The 21,327-nt window shown below is 34.1% G+C and overlaps 1 protein-coding gene across 3 annotated transcripts in view; it reads left to right on the forward strand.

The window, feature by feature from the left end:
- ATP9B (ATPase phospholipid transporting 9B (putative)) overlaps positions 1-21,327 on the forward strand; it is a 157,156-nt gene that overhangs the window by 16,810 nt on the left and 119,019 nt on the right. For 2 of the 3 annotated variants that reach the window (XM_030265599.4, XM_030265600.4), the window contains exons 3-5: positions 8,799-8,949; positions 12,414-12,527; positions 16,078-16,186. In XM_030265599.4, the coding sequence (XP_030121459.3) occupies positions 8,799-8,949; positions 12,414-12,527; positions 16,078-16,186 (374 nt within the window). Of the gene's footprint in view, positions 1-8,798; positions 8,950-12,413; positions 12,528-12,724; positions 12,860-16,077; positions 16,187-21,327 lie in introns of those variants that run through there. The other variant, XM_072924195.1, reaches the window with a different exon arrangement.

The raw sequence follows: 21,327 nt of genomic DNA on the forward strand, positions 1-21,327 counted from the left end.
ATTAAAGTTTTTTAAAAATTAAATAAGTAGTAACTTTGTACTGTGTGATGTGTGCAGAGTACAGAACACAGAGTAATTTGCTTGTAGTGAATCTTTTGATTTGTTTGATTGTTTTTTTGTTACTAGGACATTGCCAGCTGTTCAAAACCATTCTGAAGAACTGCGAGTGTTGTGCTTGTCCTGTGTGTCTTGCTGACTTTCAAGAGAGATCATGAGCTAAATTTGTATTAATCTGAGGTCCATAATTTAGCATGTAATCCTGGTTCTCACTTCACTTAAAATTACATTAGGGTAAAGGGGTTAATTTTTCAACTTTTTGCTGATATTAGTGTGTTAAGTTTACAATATATATAAATTTATTGATATTGCTATAAGAAAAAAGCAAATTCATCAACTAATTATTAGTCAACCCTTCAACTTTAAAGCTTAAAATATAAATTTAACTGGTGTGCTTGGAGTGAATTGCAACTAGAATTAGCTCTTGTGATTTGGTTCTTACTTAAAAACTTTCTGTGCCAAACTCTGCTCTATGCAAATACCTGGGAATAGTAATTTTCTAATGAATTTTTAGCAAAACTAAGTAGTGAAAATGCTATTAGGATTATTAAGAATCTTCCTTTTTCTGTAATTTGGAGTAATAAAATCTGAGAATCAGTAAAGCGAAGTGAGGGAAGCATTTTCAGTGGGTTTAAATGACGAATGCTTTCTTTGGCAGATGTTTTAGATCTGATTTAGATAGAAGTCTTCACAGCTGGTTTTCATGGTGCATTAAGAGGCCTGTTGTTTTACCTAAGCAAAGCTGTCTTTGTATACCTTCAGTTTTTTGAAATAATTGTTACGAAGCTTTAAAAAGCATTATCTATGTTGATTCCTGTTTTATATAATGATTTAACAAAAACTCATGGTTTATTAACTTTATTATAGGGGTTAAGTATTTGGAAGGTAGAAGGAAGAGAGGTAGAAAAGTTTACAGAAGTAGTGTTTGTATATGTAAATGGATTTTGGAAGCAGTGTTTCTGGTACAGACCTGCATTTTAGTTGTTAAAAACATTTATATTATATAAGTATTTAAAGAAGTTGTTAATCTTTTGGACATGTCTTAAAATTTAGATACCTTTCAAACAATATACTTTCATGTGAGTTCAGTTCTGTAAGTATTAGTGATTATTAGTTTTAGAGTATTATTAGATTGTTAGTTACTGTGGTTATATTCCTGTAAGTTTGATGAAGAGAGTAAAGACTACACCCTGACATGAAATTTACAGAATTTGGATAGAGACAGACAATTGCAAGGTGGGTTTTTGTTGGAATTAATTAAAAATTTTAAGAGAATGTCACAAGAAATGGTCATTAGTGCTGAAGACTGCAAAGAAGTGCTGAAGATTGCTGCTTGCTTTTTAAAATTGAGTGGTGCATCTCAGCTTTCAAGCCTAGAAACTTTCAAATGTGTTCTTTAAATTACTTGAGTCATATTTATGATGGATTTTTGAGAAGGAAAAGAGAGGAAATTGCACTATGGATTATTTTCTTTTTTTTTTTTTTTCCTATGCTCTATACATACTTTACTGCTAATATAGGTGTGTGAAAAGTCTTCACTAAGAAAGAGGCTTTAGGGGAGTATGACTTCTGCTTTGCTGATTTCCTCATCTGAATTTGGACACAGTAAAGAGTCCCTTTGGTCTTGCATTTATACCTGTAGGCATTTTAATCACATTAGTGTTCTCTAAAATAGAACATCGTAGCAGATAATTTTTATTTTTTGTGGAAAAAATAATGAAAAACTGAACATTAGATCCTAGCAGAAGCTTGACATTTCAGTTGGATGTTAGGAGACAGAGGATACTCCCATGGAAAAGCTGCAGATGCCTGCTTAGATTAAGTAGGGAAAAAGATGTGGAGGGGAGGTGAATCCCATGGTATCTTATCTACTGGGCCAGTTAGGCTGGATAGAAATTCCTGAAGGTGTAAATACCTGTCATTGTAGTAGGGAGTTTTCATCTGGACTGAGAGCATTATTGAGTCTTTGTAATTGATAAAAATCAGGGATGTGCAGTCGGTGTAAGTTACTCTTTTTTATGGTTTCTCATTATAATAGCACTTTACAAATTTTTGCTGGGGCCCACAAAATAGTTGAGTTTTTGAAGTGCCAATTTGCATTGATAAAATTACCTAGAATCATACAAAAAAATCATGCAGAAAACTTGGAGGCTATTGTATTGTCACACCTGCAGTGTTTACTTACAGTAGTAAGTAGTAGAATTAGTTACAGTGTTTTTATGTGGTGTGAAGTGTTGGTTTGGGATACAATTGTGTGTAGATGCCTTCACACTTGAAATGGAGGATCATGTTAGGAGACAATTTTTGTGTGTGTTAGTGTATTCATGTTAAAGGAACAACTGAAACTTATTTCCAGAAGACAAACAGGGTTCTTTTAAGTGTAATGTAAGATTAAAGCAGTCTGAGACCTGTTCAGTTAAACAAAACTTAGAATTTCACCCTATTTTTATGGAAATCAGTACCTGCATCTGGCTGAGGTTGAAATCTCCAACATCTAGAATTTCTTTTCATGCTTTAAATGAAATTGTAAATTTTTCAAAGCTGTGACAGAAAGATGAACACAATAAAAGACTAGGCATTATTCTGGAGCCAGGCTCAGGGGGGCCCTGATTTAATTTGGGTTCTCAGTAAAAGTCTTGTGTTTGTGTTCAAAATCACTTTACATGTTGCAAACAAACAAAAACCCCCATACCCAGTAGGGGTTTTGGTCTTTCTTGCATTGTTAGGATTAATCTCATTTTTCTGAGAGGAAGTTTTTCGTCTCTTACTTTGCAGCTTTAGAATTTATATTTTATAGAGTTTTGTTGCTACATCACAAACTGTTACTCTTTAGTCTAAAAAGTTTCACCTTCTTTGCAGAAGCAAATATGGAAGGTTTGAAAAAGTTCTGTGTACTTGAAAAATTATTTTGTAAAAATCTTTTATTTGGCTTTTAACTTCAGTTTAGACAACAGACTTGTTGATCAGATCTAAATGGTGTGAACTTTATTTGCAAATCTTCAGCTCTTTAAAGAGTTTTTACATTTGCAAGAAAATCATAATTAAATCATATGTTGTCTTTGATTTTGAACAAACTGAAGACTTAATTCAACCAATATAACTTTTCACTTCAGAAACTGCTTATTTCTTGCTTTCATAGCACAGTTAAAAGAAAACTTTGTGATATAGCAGCTGTTTTGTGGTTGTAATAATTTCCCCTTTAACTTACAAATTCTCTTCAAGCTTGTGAAATTATAATGCACATAGATCAATACTCTGGAGTTCTTTGGGCTGGATTGATTTCTTTCTCATGAGATTTACATTCCACTTGTTATCAAAAACCACTTTGTCCCTATGAAAATGGTGCCATTGAATGGCATTTCCATATGAAGTGAAAGGGATATCAAATGCTCGGATTAATTTGGGCTCTAAGATGGCCTGTACGCTTTCAATTAATCTGCAACATTTGTTATGCAGAAGCATGGGAAAATGCTGATCTTTTGAGAATGACATGACCACTGTGTTGCTTTTGGCCTGATTACTGAAGCTACCTGTTGAGTACAATAATTACAGTATGTTTTCTTTGCAGAACTAGTTTCTGCTACTTAAAACCTAATAAGGAAAAGCTGACCCTTGCAGACAATATAGAGCTTTTATATTATCTTTCCATTCTGATGAAAATGCTGTTTTGTGAAAGATACTGGCAGTTAAGCTTGTAGGATAAAAGTAATGAAAAGGGAAAATAAAAAAAAAAGCCTTTATTCTTAGAGCTGCAGAGTCAGTTGAGACTTTTACTTTAGCTTTTGACTTATAGAGATACGCTCTATTTATGAAAAAGTTAAAAGTTCTTATTTAACAATTACTCCAGGTTTTCGTTTGTTAGTGGGGAGTTTTTTTGGTTGGTAGGTTTTTGTTGTTGTTTTTAGTTTAAATATTGGTTACTAATATGAAGATGATGGTTATTGTTCCTCCATATTAAAATAATACATTAGGAAGCAGGTTAGTAAAATGCTATTTAATGGATATGCCTTGAAGTTCTTTTATAAATTTAGTTATCTTTCATACATACCATCTGTTATAGCGATACAGACAACACAGCTTGCAACTAGCTTATGAAAAAGGCTTTCTGTGCATGTGTTGAATTTTGTAGGCAAGGGCATTTGAAATACAAATTTAAATCAGTAGACAAATACATACTTTATGTTTTTTTATTGCTGAATCCCTAGCATTATATGTGGTTTTACATAAGAGTTCAGAAAAATCTGAAGTATGTCTCGATCATGCTACATCTTATGTTTCTAGCCTATTTAAAGCTTGGAGAATGCTACTCTCATTTATCGTACAAATTTACTGTTCATGTTAATTGAAAGCCCATGGAAGCGATACAGAAATCCTATGGAAGGGTCTATACCCTTGCTCAAAAATATGTTCTCTGTTAGGGAATGTTAATTCAAGGACAAATTAGAAATGTGTTGGATGGTGATAATCTGAGTTACAAAAATTTTGGGTAGACTTTATTGGTGTTAAATTTTTAAATTCATATAAATTGATTAGGATTTCTGAGGCCAGCATGTCCACCTTGTATTCTTTCTTTGATAAAACAGTAATTTCTGCTGAGACTGTAAATAGCAGAATGTAACTGATTCCTGTAATATTTTCATAATCTGTGACTTCTCTGAGAATTTGACTGTTTTTAGCTCTGCGTCGTTAAAGGTATCGCAGTTGTTTCCCAGTCAGACATGACTCTCACATTTGTACTTTTTGGCATTTGCTAAACTAATTATCATGATGGTGACTGTTGATCTGTAGCAAAAAAAAAAAAAAAGTAGTTTCAAGGAGGGAGACTCTGTGACAAGGAAGGTAGTGTAATTATGTTGCTTTAGGTGAATGTTTAATTTTAGCAGTAGAGAAGTCCTTAGTGTCTTAGGAAATGATTCTACAAAAGAGACTGTGCCTAATCAAATACTCCATCTGTTTACAGGTCAAATGCAAAACCTGATTGAACGAAGCAGGATTTCAAAGATTGTCAGGGAATTTCTGTCTACGGGACTGTAGGCAGATCTGTCATGCTAGCTCACTTTCTTCAGGAAAAAGTTATTTTCCTTGGAACTTTTTTCCTACACATCTCTCCTTTCACTTCTCGCTATATAACTAAGCTGTCTCTTCTGTCTCCACATCCCTGCCTTGGAAAACGAACAAGTTTAAAGCTTTAATGCCATGAGTAGTTTTATCAAGTTGGCACTGAGTGGAATCATTCTGCCTTCTACTGCAAACATATCACCTACATTGTTTCAACTATTTTTGAAGGTTTTTTTAGATTTTTAATGGTTGGGGATGGATATAAATGAAAATAATCCCCTTTTATTCTGCATTAGTATACAGCTGAATCGATTTGCAGGCCTGTTTTTCCCATTCAGTTGCATGAGTATTTGTGCCACGAATATTTTCTTGGAACAAGAATCCACATCTTTGTTATGGGTGGAGGGTGGTAGTGGACATTTTGGCAGCAGCAGGATCTGTTCACAGCCATTAAACTGATTGTGGAATCATGAAAAAGAAAGACTGGTGTTCATTTTGCTTTAAGACAAGTTTAAGTAATAATATTTCTCAGTTGTATGTTACTAAATAAAAGGGCTGAATTTTGAAAATTGAATTAACATTGCTACAATTTTTGTGATAGAATAATTCTTTGTCACTATTTTAAAGTGACTGGGAAAAGCTAATGAAAGCACATTCCATTTTTGTAGCAAAAAAAAAAAAAAAAAAGCAGCGTATTTACATCTATCCCACAGTGAGAGTTTAGTGGAGAAAATCTTAAGAATCCAGCATTTGAAATTGAAGTATTTTAAAGGTCAGCTTGTGGGTATTGCTGTAGTAGTATTTCCATAACAAAGTTATTGTTGCTAGGAATAATTTTGCTATTAGCATAACCCTTAATTTTCTTTAAAAAGAATCAACATCTTTGAATTCCATTCTTTGGCAAAATTAATTTGTAATAAGCATGAGATTATGCAGACTACACACAAGAACACTTTAATGGGGATTGTGGCAATGTAAGCTAGCTATCAGCCTTCCTTCCTTGCAGTATTTGTGCGTTTCGTGATTCTGTAATTGTGAATAAACAGACTAAGAAAGGACCTTAAGAGATTTCCAGTCAATTCCTTGCCTGTATAGAATGAATTATTTCTATCACTGATGTCTGATCTAACAATATCTTAGAGATACGCAGAAATTCCAGCTTCCTTGAGTGTCTCCTCCACCCCTCTCATTAAAAGAGTTTACTCAATATCTGTCCATATTGTGCCACGCCTGCTTATTGATTTACGTTGAAGGTCTGTCATTAGTTAAGGATAGTGGACCTAGAGAATAATTGTCCCTTTCCTCTTTGCAGCTGGTTCTTACATACTTGAAACCATATTAGATCCACACTCAGCCTTCTGTGAACAGCTCTGTTTCTTTGGTGTATCTAGTAGTCAGCCTGCCCTGCTTTCTACACCTGTACTTGTTTTCTTGCTCTTTTGTGTAGTCTCTGTTTTCCCAATAGGCCTGTTTGTTGAAATTTGGTATTCAGAATGGTCCTGTAAGCCAACTGAGATCATGCTCGCACTGACTGAGAGAAAGGGGCACATTCATGACTTGCTACAAGCATGCTTGTCCACACTGAACCAATGTCTTTTTTTTTTGCACGTGTATAACATTCTCATGCAGTAACTGAGCTGCCATCTGGTTTTTGAACATTTCCTGGTTGTGTATTTGTGCAGTTGGTTATTTCTCTGTAAATTGTATTGCATTTGTACCTGTTCAACTGCATTCTGTGTCTTCCAGGTAGTTTCTTAATTTTTCTGATCTTGAACTCTGATCTTCTCTTTGCATGTACCCCTCTCTCTTCTACTTTTTTTGTGGTCTGAAAAAAGAAATATTCAACAGTCAATTACCCAGTAAGTTCTAAATAAATCTTTAGAGTCTACACTGAAATTACTTTGGTTTTATGTAAGCTACTCTGCAATTATGATTTTTCCAACTGCATCACTTCCAAGAATGTTCCTTTACTTCTCTTATGATAAATGTCTTGAGAGTTAAATTTTATTAGAGACATAGAATTATAGAATAATTTTTGTTGAAAGGGACCTTTAAAGATCATCTAATCCAGCCTCCCTGGCATGACCATGGATATCTTTCACCAGAACAGGATGCTCAAAACCCCAGGAGTCCACCGAGGACATGCACTCAAGCAGTAGTGCAATTGGTTCTTCTCAGAGTGAAATTAGTTCAATTTTAGAGATTGTTCTTGACACGTCACTGTTGGTTGTGACTTCTGTTTTCTTACATGTCTGTCCAAATACGTATGAATAGGTTGACTATACAGATTTAATCCCGTAAACAGTGCTGAGGTGATTGGATTATACATTTCTCTTTTGTTCTCAGCTGAGTTCTTCCTGTTGGTTTGAATAAAATTTGTACAAATTTCCTAATGGTAGTTTTCTTTTGCTGCATCAAGAATATTGCCAGTATATTCAAAAACCTCACTAGAAATTGTTTCTCATGTCAACTTCATCAGCTCATGTAGCTGAAATCTGCTGTTATCAGATCAGTCAACTGCAGTAGGTGAAGAACATGGATGACCTGTCTGCTCAGTGTTCCTGATTCACTTGCCTGAAACAGGCTCCAAACATGATTGAGGCACCTCTTCACTGTATTAAGAAATAAATACAAATAAATTCTCCTTTAATGTGTGGGATTGTAAATCAAGAATATGCAGTGTACAGCAAACCTACTTTTCTTTGCAAATGGTCTCTGGATGGCATTTCTGCCTCTGTAGATAGTACTAGCAAGTACATAAGCTCATTACATTATGTGAGTTGAGTCACATCCATGTTTGTTCCTTGATGTATGGCTGTTAGTAAACAGTGTGTTGAGCCTCATTCCATTTGTCAGGTTTTGTTCCTCCTTGTTGTGACCCCTTTCCACCATTCCTGTATCATTGTCCAAAATACAGTTTAGAGGTTGCTGTGAGCTCTTCTCTCACTGCTCATGGTTTAAACTTCTTCAGTAGATTTGTAAGCTATTCCTTTCTTCTGTGAACTGAAGTTCCCCTGTGCAATCTGCATTTACATAGTGGGCTTGTTATGATTGGTTTTCTGGTTTTGTTTGTTAGGTTTGGTTTGTTGGTTTGTTTTTTTTTTTAATATTTGACGCTGTGACATTAGCAGTGGTACGGAGGAAACTGAAGATTTGCAAATTATGTGGTAATTGTATCCAAAGCTTCTGAGATCTTTTAAACTGTATCAAACAGAAGCCTTATTTCCTCTTCAATCGTTAGCATAATCTGAATGTTAGTAATCCAAGATAAAGAGTTTAGCCAAAGACTATAAGGCATGATGCAGAATCTTATTAACTAGAATTTTTTGAACCTGTGTCAGGGTATGGTGTAGTGAAACTTCTCATTAGTGTATTAGGATTTTCTGCAAAGAATGTGCAGAAAATATATGAATATATGTATTAAATATAATAATATATAATAATAGATAACTCATATAATAAATATATGAGTTTATATATGCATATGTCTGGGTGAGTTCAGTACTCTGAATTACCCTAAATATTAGAAGCTAACATCATGCTTGCTTATATAGATGTGGCAAACATTTTTAGCCACAACCTGTTTTTCATAGGTATTTGCCTTCAAGGGTTCCAGGTTTGGAAATTGTGATCTTGTATAGTACATTTTTAGTTTTAAAATAAATTATTGTCTTTCTTTTCAGTTGTTCTGATTGGCTCATAAACATTTGTCGAAGAAAGAAAGACTTGAAGGCTCGTACAGTGTGGCTTGGGTGTCCTGAAAAGTGTGAAGAAAAATACCCCAAAAATGCCATAAAAAATCAAAAGTACAACATCTTTACATTTATACCTGGGGTAAGGCCACTAGTTTTCTAGTGTTTTCTAATGTTGGGCTGACTGTATGTTTTGTAGTGTTTTTTGACTATTCCACAAAGAGATAATTTTATTTGCCCAGGTTCTTCTTTTTCTTTCTGTATTTGTCTCAATGACTTCAATGAAAATTAACAGTCGACAGCAAGGCTGCATTTTTATTAAGTTGTTTGGTTTTCAAAGGGATATGTATTTAATTGCAGTTTGAGTGGTTGAAATTCAGTGAAGCTTTTAAAATTTGAGATGAGTTTCTTTGCACTTTTCTATTCAGCATTAGAAATCTGTAATTCTTTTTAAAAAATGAACAGTTCTGCATGCAAAGGATTGACTCCAATTGATAAGTAAATAGTTAAAGATTACAATTTAGTCCCATGGATCTTTTCTCATACTCATTGCCATTGAAAGTATAATAAATAATGAATTCCAAAATGCACAGCTCCTTAAAGGACAAAAACAACTCATATCTTCAATTTGTATCACAAGTAGGCCTAGTTTAACACTTTTCAGAGTTGCATTTGTTATTGCAGTCTTTTTTGCAGATATTTTTGACTTTGAGTGCAGTTCTTCAGCAAATACTTTTGTTGCGGAGTGAAAAGTTTTTTGTCACTTTTCTCCTAAGAAGCCATATTGTGCTTTAATTTCAGTTTTTTGATTGTACTATACACCATGTATATGAAGACAAAAGAGACATTACAGTTTTGTCTAGTTCATAGTTTTTTAAAAACTGTGAGTTTTGTCTAGTTCATAGTTTTTTAAAAAATGTGATGTTATAATGAAATTTAGCAATAGAGAAACAATTTTTGAAACTTAAGTAGTTAACCTAAAAATGTATCCTAGTGTGAAATTATAAATTTTAGTATTACACTTTTGCTCATATTTTTACAAATACCATCCAAGAGTCCTGTGTCCCATAGCAAAATTAATTGCTTAATTTTCTTAAATTTTTTATTTAAGTGATCATACTGATTTATAAGAGTATCGATTCTATTCTTCTGGCCTCTTTAGTCCAAAGACTGACAGGTGTTTTGTAATTAATTTCCGTATTAAAACAACAAAAAAAATTAATGGCCTTGTAATTAAGACTGATCATCTCCTGTCAGGAAAATAAAATGTCACTTATCACATGTGGATAAAATATTCTCATCATTATTGGACAAAGTAAATGTTTTCTTCCAAAGTTTAAATTATTAAATACACTGAAATTGGTTAAGCCACATATGCTTTCCTAAAGGTCACAAAATTCATTAAGCATATAGTAAGCCATTGATTATTGCAACACAAAATTTGCAGTGTGGATTACAAATCGTGAACCAGATTCACGTTCCTTTTAGGGATCAGACATAGTTTGCAATTCCCTATTGTGAGAGAGAATGTTTGTTCTTTTTTGATCATTTAAAAATCCTGGTTTTAGCCAATAGGTCAAATCAACTTTTTAATTTGGTGCTAGTATTTGAAAATTCAGTAGTAACTTCAAAATGAAGTGAGATCCTAAATGTAAAACCCAGTTTGTTGATGAAAATGGAATGTTTTCAAATTTTAATTTTAGATATAAAATAAGACTTTTCATTCATTAGAATATTGTGTAGCTGGTGGTGTTTTTTTTTTTGGTTTTTTTTTTTTTTATGCTGCTTTACTAGAAATAATTTGTAGGGAGCATCACTGTATTGATTCCAAAACCATAAATATAACAAAGTCATAAATATTGACTCCAGTGGTCTTTTCTGGTTGAAATTTTCATCATGTGGAATTTTATGTTCTCTTGATTTTTTAAACATTGAGGCTGGCAGGGGTAATATTCAATGATTTCATGTCCAAATAAAAACTTAAAATAATGCTTAGATTAACAGAATTTTACTTGCTGGCTAAAAGAACTGTAACATTTCCAAAATACCACCTAATTTCTGAACATTAGATAAAATACTTGCTGCTTCTCCCTTTATACCAGTCTGTTCTATTCACAATTTCATATAGATCTTGATACGGTTGCTTAGGAATTTTGCATAAGCTTCCATAAAACATACCTTCTGTGATGGGCATGTTTTGCAGATAACTCTCCTGAACTTCAAGGCACTAGTTTCATTAGTTTTATATAGCTGGAGACTTTTCAATTTGCTTAACTGAACTGAAGTGCTTAGCTTTGTATTGAATTAAATGTCAGTGGTCTGCCAGGATTCAAAAGATTTGTAGGAAGGTGCTTTTTAACTTCCACCTTCTCCTACGAGATCTTCATCTCCTAAAGTACTGTCTGGACTTTTATTTGACTGGTGTATCAAGTTTTTGTAAACAATTGAGCATACTAGCAGAAATGAGTGTATGAACTTCATTAGGAACACAAGGTGCAGGTTCAGCCTGAAATACTTTCAGTTTGGAAGAAGGCTCTGACTTTTCTGACAATTTCTGATTTCACATTTTTATCTTTACAGTTTTATTGGTAAGTCATGAAATAGCATTCCACGCTCTGAAAAAAAATCTTATGCTTGGTGGCTATTTAGGTAGTCTTTAGCTCAACTGACAGCTTTGAGATACCAGTACTTCGATGTGCCTGCCAGAAAGACACTGTGAACTTCCCTGAATATTTTTCATAGCACATAGGTTTTTACATAATTAAGTAATAATGTTGCACTGATAAGAACAATAAATATGAGTCAAAGAACTTTACTTTTTATGCAGAAATCATTTTAATATTAACTGAATTTTAAGATTAAAAAATGGACACCATCTCTGAATGTGGCTTTTGATCTATTTTGAATGTTTTATCTTTGAAATAATTAGTTATTAATTTTCTTAAGTCTCAGTGTTTCAAGCTCAGTAACCACTTCTCTTAATGCTGCTGGAGTTGCCATATTACCCTGGCTTACTGAAGAAATAAGAAAAGACTTTGAAGATTCAAAATTCTATAAAATGAATAATGTTCTTAGCACTGTAATTACAACCAAAGCAATCTTGAGAACATGTGCTTGCTGAAGTGGTGCTTTTAATTACTAAAGGAATCTCTTCATCTGACATTGTTTTGGAGTATGAGTCAATGTATTCTGTGATAAATCTACTGTGGCTTCACTTAAAAATTGGATAATTAGCTCCGAGTTTAAACCAAATCTTTGATTTAGTAATAAATATATCTTAGTACCTATATATAAATCTTTGCACAGTGATCTTGATACATAGTCCAGCTTTCAAAATACCCCAAATTTAGCAAATTGCTTTTTCAAGAGTGAAAAGAGGCAATACTATCAATGGATTTTTCTCGACAAAAATAGCAGTTTAATATTAAATTAATGTAATAGTGTGTGATGGTATATAATATATTGTGCTATATAGGTACTGTAATAATGCCATCTATAACAGTATGACATATAATCATTTTAAATCTCCTATAATGAAAAAGTATATTTTATGTATATTACAAATGGAAATTTTGAGACATTTATCTACTTTCTTTTTCATTTTAGGTTTTATATGAACAGTTCAAGTTTTTCTTGAATCTCTATTTTCTCATCGTGTCCTGCTCACAGTTTGTACCAGCACTGAAAATAGGCTACCTGTACACGTACTGGGCTCCTCTGGTAAACAGAAAAATACCATTAAATAGAAATTTGGGGTTTTTTAATGTCAGTGAAAGGTTCATGTCTATGTACATTGCATAAACCTGCAACTGGTAAACTGCAGTGGTCAAAGAACATAAGAGAAGTAAAATGCTTATTTGAAAGCTGATGTTTGACAGCCTTCCCTTACACTTGCCCACTATGCCTCTGCTCCACAGGCGAGGTTGTTTTTATTAACCAGCTAGTGTCAATGTTTAATGCTTCATCCTGCCTGCTGGTCACTCAAGAGTTTAAAAAAAAAACAACCAGCAAAAAAAGCTCCCGCTACTAAAGAAACTTACTGCATAACAGAGGTAATTTATGTGTTAAATATCTTTCCATTTATTGTTATTTGGTGACTATTTTATGTTTCCAGACTTGTTTTCAGACAATTTCAGAATTGTGAGCATAAATTTTTTGCATTCCTTCTGTATCAGTTTTGATCACAACCTTTTCTCACAAAAATATTTTAAGCCATGAATAAATCAGGAGGAAATTGTTCCTTGAAAAGAAGTTATTAATTAAACATGCTTCACCTAATTGATCACCCTGCCAGTTGCACTGGCCTTCTTTTGATATGTCTTTTTATTATTGAGCTCTCTGCAGTATTTTCTTGGGAAACTGTTCAAACCACTTGCTTCTGACTCAGGTTTCCTATGGTTTGAAAACTGATTTTTTGTCAGAGGTGACCCTTTTGGTAGTCTGCCATCTGTATTGCCATGATTTGGAATTATTTTCTTATTTGTAGCCAGATCATTACCTTTTCTTTCATCTTTTTCCCAGTCCCCCCATACTAGGTTTAAAGGCAGGAAGAGCAAATGCCTTATGTTTTAAACTTTTTAAAAAAAATTGGTATTTTTCAGTAGCATTTATTCTCAGTAGTGTTCAAGAAGAACTGTGACATGCTGACTGCTTGAGTGAAGGTCGTTCTTAACAAGTCAATAGAGTAAATATTCTGAATGTATTTCATTGTTTTATTTGTTGTAAGATGTGTCCTTTTAACTGTGGATAATAATTGAAAGGATAATAGTTACAGATAAATGGAGACACCATCCTGGATGTTCTTCCCACCTCTCTTCCCAGAATTTTGCTTCTTCTGCAACAAAAAAACACTTTCAAGATAGAAAGCTTATTCAACAGTGGGATTTTAAATGGATATTTACAAAGTTTTGTCACTGACACAGTAAGAAAAGACAGAAGTCAACCTTGTCTGGAAAGAAACCATTAAACCCCTAGCATCTCAGCTCACTTCTGTCCTGCTCAAAGAAGGGAGAAAATACTGTATTTTGTGAACACCAGTGATCTGTTCTGTATGTTTGTCTTATTCAAAGGTATTTTGAATTACGCATCCCAGTTTTCACATATAGCTTGAAAATACCAGTGTTTCAATATGCTTTTTTGCTAAACTCACTTATTTCTACTTTAATAGCTTTTCTACTAATAATCACCCTCCAAGTAAAAGGGCAGCAATTGAATGTTGAGCAAAGCTAAGCATCCATGAAGAAAATACATAACATTTAAGTCTGATTGGTTGATCTTCATTTGCTGCTTAACAGATCAGTTTAGGTTTTTTTGAAGGACATGTAACTACTGATAAATCTTCAGTAACAATCAGAGGAGCAACTATGACTTGTATTTTCTGTCAACATTTTAAAGGAAAATTGTTTTCCCTCATACATAAAACCAAATTACTAGAAGCTGACTATTGCTAGAACTGGTTTGAGGTTTTTTTGATGGTCTATGTAGATTTTGTGGGTTGTTTTGTTAGGATTTTTTTGTTTGTTTTTGATTTATTTCAACAGTTTTTTACAATACAGATACAGTTAGATCAAGCCCCAGATTTCTTAAAACAAGACTATTTTGCTAATTTATTTTCAAATTTTTTTAGGGAATTGACTTCTCATTTCCACTCCAGCATACAAAAGATTTTAAAGCATACAGGTTTGATTGTAGGCAGTACACTAAAGACATTTACCTGCTTACAGTTAAAGTAAGATGACAGGTTCCTTTGTTAAACTGGCTTCACAATTTTAGCTCTCCTTTGGAAGAGTATAAACTTCTTTTGAGCCAATGAGTAAAAAGAGAAATGTCTTTCTTTAATTGTTCCTCATAGTCATGGTCAACCATACTCAGCTGCTCAGCAAGAGGCTGCTAGAGGAAATTCTTGCAAGTAGCACCTTGCATTGTGTTTTGATTACTGTCTAGTAACAAGGTGTGTGCAAATGAGAAATATGTTTGAAGGTGCTTCAGGAGTGCCCTTTTTTATGTGACTTAAATATCTGTATTGCCAAAGAATATGAAAATACTGCTGTCAGAAAGGGAGAAAAACTGATTTTTTTCATTCAGTTATGCCCTGGGGAGTAAAAAGTTAATGCCTTCTGCATAGGTAGTTTTTTGTTCTATGTAGTTTCACTAGAATTTTAGCTAATGTAAACTTGAACAAATAAGTAGTGCTCGACTGTAAGGTCACATCTGAATACGCCTTGGAATTTTGGTCAGAACTGCAAAATATTTTTAAAATCTGTAGGAGGATTTTAGTCAACACTTTCAGTCAACACTTTCTACACCTTCACTCCTTTCATATTGCTGGGATATTAGGGGAAGTTTGGCAAAATGTTAACTTCTGCAAGTCTAATGGCATAAATTTTCTTCTATAAAATGGTGGTTGTCTGAAGCTAGATGGATAATGTAGAATCTTATTGTTGGTGGATTTGTTAATATTTTAATTTTGTATCCATCTTATAGTAATGAAAGATCCTTTTACTGGTAAAAATTTTCTTTCTCTTTCATTGATGGTGAAAATCTCAAGTGCTGAGTCTAAGCCAGAAGATCTGATCTAAGGAGGTATAGAGAGGTAGAGAGGAAATTTATGTGCTTATCCCTGAATTGTTCTGTGTTTGTTAGCTTACCACCCTTTCTAGACACCATCACAGAGACCATCACAGCTGAGTGAAACAGTCTGTGCATTTCCAGTAGAAGCTGCAGTAGCATTGTCTGTGAAAGGAGCAGCCAAAGTATTTCGACACTTCATTTTTGAGAACAAATCCTCTTTTCCTTTGTCCATATTTGTGATGTGTTGCTAAATAGCTGCATTTAAGATGCAAAATTATTGAACTAGCCATTAATTTATTTTTTTCTGTGTATTAGGAAAAAGACAACTTTGCAGCATTAGAATTGGAGGCTTTTTAAATGTTTTTGGTAAAGCCCTAAAGTTTGTGGATGATAAGGAAATAAGCTTATTGAAACTATAAAGGCTGTCTTTAAGTAATCCACAGCATCTTCCTTTTTTGCATTTCGAAATACTGTCTATTTGTATTTGGGCAGGTAGTTACTCTAATTATATTTGTACAATGTGCAAGTATGATCTTTTTTTTCCTGGACTAAACCAAGATACTATTTTAACTTATTGAATAAAAGACTGAAATCCAAATTAAAAAATAAATGTTCTAATCACATGTTCTTACTCTGTGTAGTGTTCCTACTTGTCTATTCTAGCACAGAATTCTGAACTGCGTAATTGTATCTTTAACAGGGATTTGTTTTGACGGTCACAGTGGTACGGGAAGCTGTTGATGAATTTCGACGTTACAAGAGAGACAAAGAAATGAACTCACAGTTGTATAGCAAGCTGACAGTACGAGGTTAGCAACACCATTATATAAGTCCTTAAAATATTTTATCTTTTTCATATATATACATGCAGGCTTTCAGTTCAAAGAAATACTAATAGTTTCAAGCTCTAATACTCAGTATGAAATTTATATTCAACTAAGTAAAGCAATTGATTTTCCTTAGACAAATAGGATTGTTAAATTTGGTATGTTTAGGAATTTTAATAAATATTTGGTTGTTTATCAAAGAAAGGTGTATGTATATAATTGTATATATTTTTAAAGAATTCTTCTGGTTTGTACCCTGACTTCAAAGTGCAGTTTACCTCTGAAATTGATGCTGAACAGTAACTCAACAACATTGTCAACTATGTATCTAGCATATATAGGAAATAAGGGAGTAATGAATAATGAAAATAACTAAGATTCCATGGAGCTTTTCAAATTTGGTGGATATATTTGTGCTTAAGAAAAGGAAGGTGTATTGTGAGTCAGCTTCAATATCAAAAATATTAATTTGAATTTTTATATGTAATTTGAAATTTGTTTGATCATGCAATATGGAACAGCCAATTTTCTTTAACGAAAGGAGAAATCAGTTATGACTTCTTTTGGACTCAACACTTTTAGCAGGTTTTCATGAAGACTCTTAAGGAAGTGAAGCACTTCAGATGTGAAGTGACAATTAAATTTGGTAGGATATTGTAAATTTTAAACATGGGCAGAAGAGAGAACTGTGCATTGCTCTTCACTTTTATGTGCTTCTTACTGTTAGATTCAGAACAGAGTACCACATAGAAAGGTGCCAAAAATATTATCAAATCCAATTAATAATCTTACAATGTGACCTCGCTATTACCATCAAAAGGTTTTCTTTCTCTGTTAACGATTTTCCTTGGCATAAAAATTCTAAAAGAGGGAAGTTAAAGGAATTGGAGGTTGCACCTCAGGCAGTTAAATGGCAGACATTGTGCCAAATGTAAACTCTTCTTACTTCTTCCTAACACACATCTCAGTGCACTCTTTAGTATATCTTGGTGAATATTTTCTGAAAGTCTGTGGGAAGAGTAACATCACCAGGTCTTGGACTCTTGATTAGAAACTAAACTCTTAGAGTAGCTCTGGGTAATGTTCTCTCCAGAAAATAAATGGATGGAAAGCTTGTAATGTAACACAAGTATGTTCTGTGTGTTCCCATTTTTTTTGAGTAATTGGAAGGTAAACAGTCAACAGTCTCGTTAGTGATGGCATAACCTAGCAGCTGAGAGGCATTAAGGCTGCTTCCTTGTAGTGTGGATGCTTGCATTGTTTTCTGGAGTTTCCATCCTGAAGGGAGCAACTGTAGGGAATAGTCTCATGTTCTTTCTTTCCTTGTCAGTCTGAAATACTGTTGTCAACATTTAGAAGTACAGCTGTCGAAATTTGGCATAATTTGTTTAACACAAGGGTTGCACTGCTGGCATCCAGGTCTTTTTTACAGTCATTAATACAGTCTGTTAGGAAATAGACTCTTAATGGCTTTTGTTTCAAAGTTTTAATTTAAACTGCTAGTTGGCCTATTCATTTTTTAGATCTGTTATGATAGGCCACTGAACACTCACCTTGAAACAGATAGTACAATCCTACCCTATTCAGCAAGAGTGTTAGTAATCTGAAATTCTTAATTCAGGAAAGGCATGTACAGTTTATAGTTACCTTTGTGATGTACATGTTAAGACTGACATTTGCTATTTTAAGAGCAAAGTTTGGTACCTTTTGTGCTTCTCTTTTTTAAACGTGTTTAGAGTTAGTAGACATTTAAGCAGCATTTAAGTAGAAGTTTTGGTATTACAATTTTCTCTTTCTCTGCTCCTGAAATATTTTGTGAGGGTGTATGTATTTGAAAAACCCTTCATTTTGTGGCTTCTTCTGGAAAAAAGGAAGTTGTCAATGAAAATTGGATTTGGTCACCTTAGCGATTTAAAAGTATTATGCAGTAGTGTATAGGTAAAGTCCATCAGTTATATCAGGAACTGACACATAGAGAGAAGGGACTTATTAAAAAGAAGCTTTAAAAATGCCTCCTTTTTAAAAAGGGATATCAGAATCACAGAATAAGGAGGTTGGAAGAGACCTCTAAGATCATCAAGTCCAACCTGTGCCCAAACACCTCAACTAGACTATAGCACCAAGTGCAATGTCCAGTCGTTTTAAACACATCCAGAGATGGTGGTTCTACCACCTCCCTGGGGAGACAATTCCAGTACTTTATTATTCTTTCAGTGAAAAATTCTTTTCCTAATACCCAACCTATACCTTCCCTGATGTAGCTTGAGACTGTGTCCTCTTGTTCTGCCAGTTGCTGCCCAGTGGAAGAGACCTGCCCCCACCCGACTACAACCTCCCTTCAGGAAGTTGTAAAGAGCAATAAGGTCACCCCTGAGTCTCCTTTTCTCCAGGCTAAACAACCCCAGCTCCCTCAGCCGTTCCTCACAGGGTTTGTGTTCCAAGCCCCTCCCCAACCTTGTTGACCTCCTCTGAACACACTCAAGCATCTCAATGTCTTTCCTAAACTGAGGGACCCAGAACTGGATACAGCATTCAAGGTGCAGCCTCACCAGTGCCAGGTAGGGGCAGAATGACCTCCCTGCTCCTGCTGGTCACACAATTCCTAATGCAGGCCAGGATGCCATTGGCCTTCTTGGTCACCAAGGCACACTGCTGGCTCATGTTCAACCTGCTGCCGACCAGCACCCCCAGGTCCCTTTCTGCCTGAACACTGTCCAGCCACACTGTCCCTGGCCGGTAATGTTTCAGGGGGTTATTGTGGCCAAAATTTAGAACTTGGCACTTAGACTTATTAAACTTCATGCTGCTGGACTCTGCCCATCCGTCCAACTGATCTGTGTCTCTCTGCACAGCCCTCCTTCTTTCCGATAGATCAACACAAGCTCCCACCTTTGTGTTGTCTGCAAATTTACTAATGAAGGACTCAATGCTCTCATCCATGTCAACTATAAAAATATTTAATAGAACTGGTCCCAGTACAGACCTCTGTTAGCCTACAAGAGTGTTTTTGTCATTTTGACTTTCAGATTTTGGTGTCAGTGCCATCTGAATTCATACTTGAATTTTGTTCTGTTTTGTGTGTTTTTTGAAGACTGGTCTTCTACAGAAGTAAAGATTAAAAAACTCTGCTTACAATGAGCTCTGAATCCCATGTTGACAATTATGCCTAATCATTGAATTAACAATGTTTTGAATAATAACTGATTTTAAGAGTGAAAACATTACTGCAGTCACCACTGAAATGTACTGTATGTTGCCACAAACCCATATATAAAATCATAAGCAGTGATAAATTTCACTTTTTTCCTAATATAGAGTTCTTCCATAATGAGGTATTATGAAAAAGAGAGATATAATTTTGATACAAAAAATGGGACCTCCTCCCATCATAATATTAGATCAAAATTTTTTACATGTTTAAAAAAGATGTACGTTTATCTTATTTATCTGTCTAAAATAATAAAATCAAGTACTGTGCTTCCATACATTATTTTTAAAAATAACTTTCAATATAATTACCTAATTTTTTTATATTTACAGTATTCTTCAAGTGGAAAAATTTGTTTAGGCCTACTATACTAAAGTACAGGCTAATGGTTTGGAGAAAGAAGGTTTTGTTTCTTGTGAATGAACAAACTTGATGCTGATTTAATTAAAAGCCTGAAAACTGATGCCAGTCTTAAGAGTCACTTTTCAGAGTGGAACCGCACTTTATACTGCTCTAGCATTTTTTTTCCTAATGATTTTATGACTTGTGCTAGGTTTACAGTCTTCTATTTGAAATATTTATTTTTTTCCATCTTAAAGTGAGAGAAACTGACATAGAGATTTTAAGCAGGTTGCCCATGCTCAAACTGGACACTAGAAAAACTTCAAATTAACAAGGCTGAGTGTTCAGTTTTGGTTGATAAAAATGAGAATTTAATGAAAATAATATCTAGTTAGTCGTTTTCCAAATTATGTGTTTACTAAAGGAAAATAAACATATTTGTTGCAATAGAAGTTATTTGGATCTAAATTGTGATTAATTACTTCCATAAAGATAGTGTGGGTTGGCTGATTTATAAACTAAATTTTTTTTATACAGCACTGCAGGAGATTAAAATTGGAGAGTCTGCGACTATCTATCAGGCTTAACTTTCTGTTGAAGACTTCCTTAGTCTTGGGGAATCCTAAACATGTAAATATGTGAATGCCATCGTATGATTCGCATGTAGCTAGTGTATCAACTACCAACTTTTGAGCATAAGAGTATTTGCGCTGATAACTGTTGAAGATTTAGAATTTCTTTCTAGTAATTCAAAAACTTGAATATGTATTTATTGTAATCAGCTTTTTTTAAATAATAATGAGCTGTTCAGAGCAGGAAATCAAGGAGGAATGGGACATCTCTTTTAAATGTTACTTATTTGTAGTTGGACAGGTATTGACCAAATTAACATCCGTAGGCTAATTCTGTTTCATGAGATATCCAGTGATATGCAGTTTCCTATTTGTCATCTAACATGGAAAAGCTCACCATGTTGAATGGTCATCCCTTCTCATCCCGTGTTGAATTTGCAGTGTGTAACTTTGCACTTTGCGAGTTGGTGAACCTGCCAACCATGAAGTTAGAATTGTTTCTGTTTTTTGAACCCTTCATGGCAAGTGATGAAATGTGCAAATCAGTAAATGCATTGAAGTTTTTAAGTGAGCAAGTCAGTTAAGTGTACCTGTCTCATGTCTGTCACATGATTCTTTTCCTTTGTTTACGTGATGCTTGATTATTGTATAGAATAAAAAATTACATTGTTCAGTATATGAGGAATTCTGCTGTCCTTATCTTATTGAGATGTTTGCTGCAAAATCTGCTTTGCTGCATATGAAAATCTGCAGATTCTTAATAAACAGTTTTCAGTTGGAAGGAGGAATTTCTGTTTCAGGGCAGTTCACATGCACATTCTTTTCTAGAGTAGTAAACTGCAATGGGAAAAAATTTAAACATGGGCATGCAGGTTTGGGAGGTCTTCTGTTTTTCTTACCTAAAGGACAGTTATACTTTTGACACAGTTTATTCTCTCGTGCACTTAGGTATGACCAGTTAAGTGCCTATAAAAGACTGCTATTCTGAAGCAGAATCACCT

Source organism: Taeniopygia guttata, chromosome 2 (assembly GCF_048771995.1).
Source record: "Taeniopygia guttata chromosome 2, bTaeGut7.mat, whole genome shotgun sequence".
NCBI lineage: Eukaryota > Metazoa > Chordata > Aves > Passeriformes > Estrildidae > Taeniopygia > Taeniopygia guttata.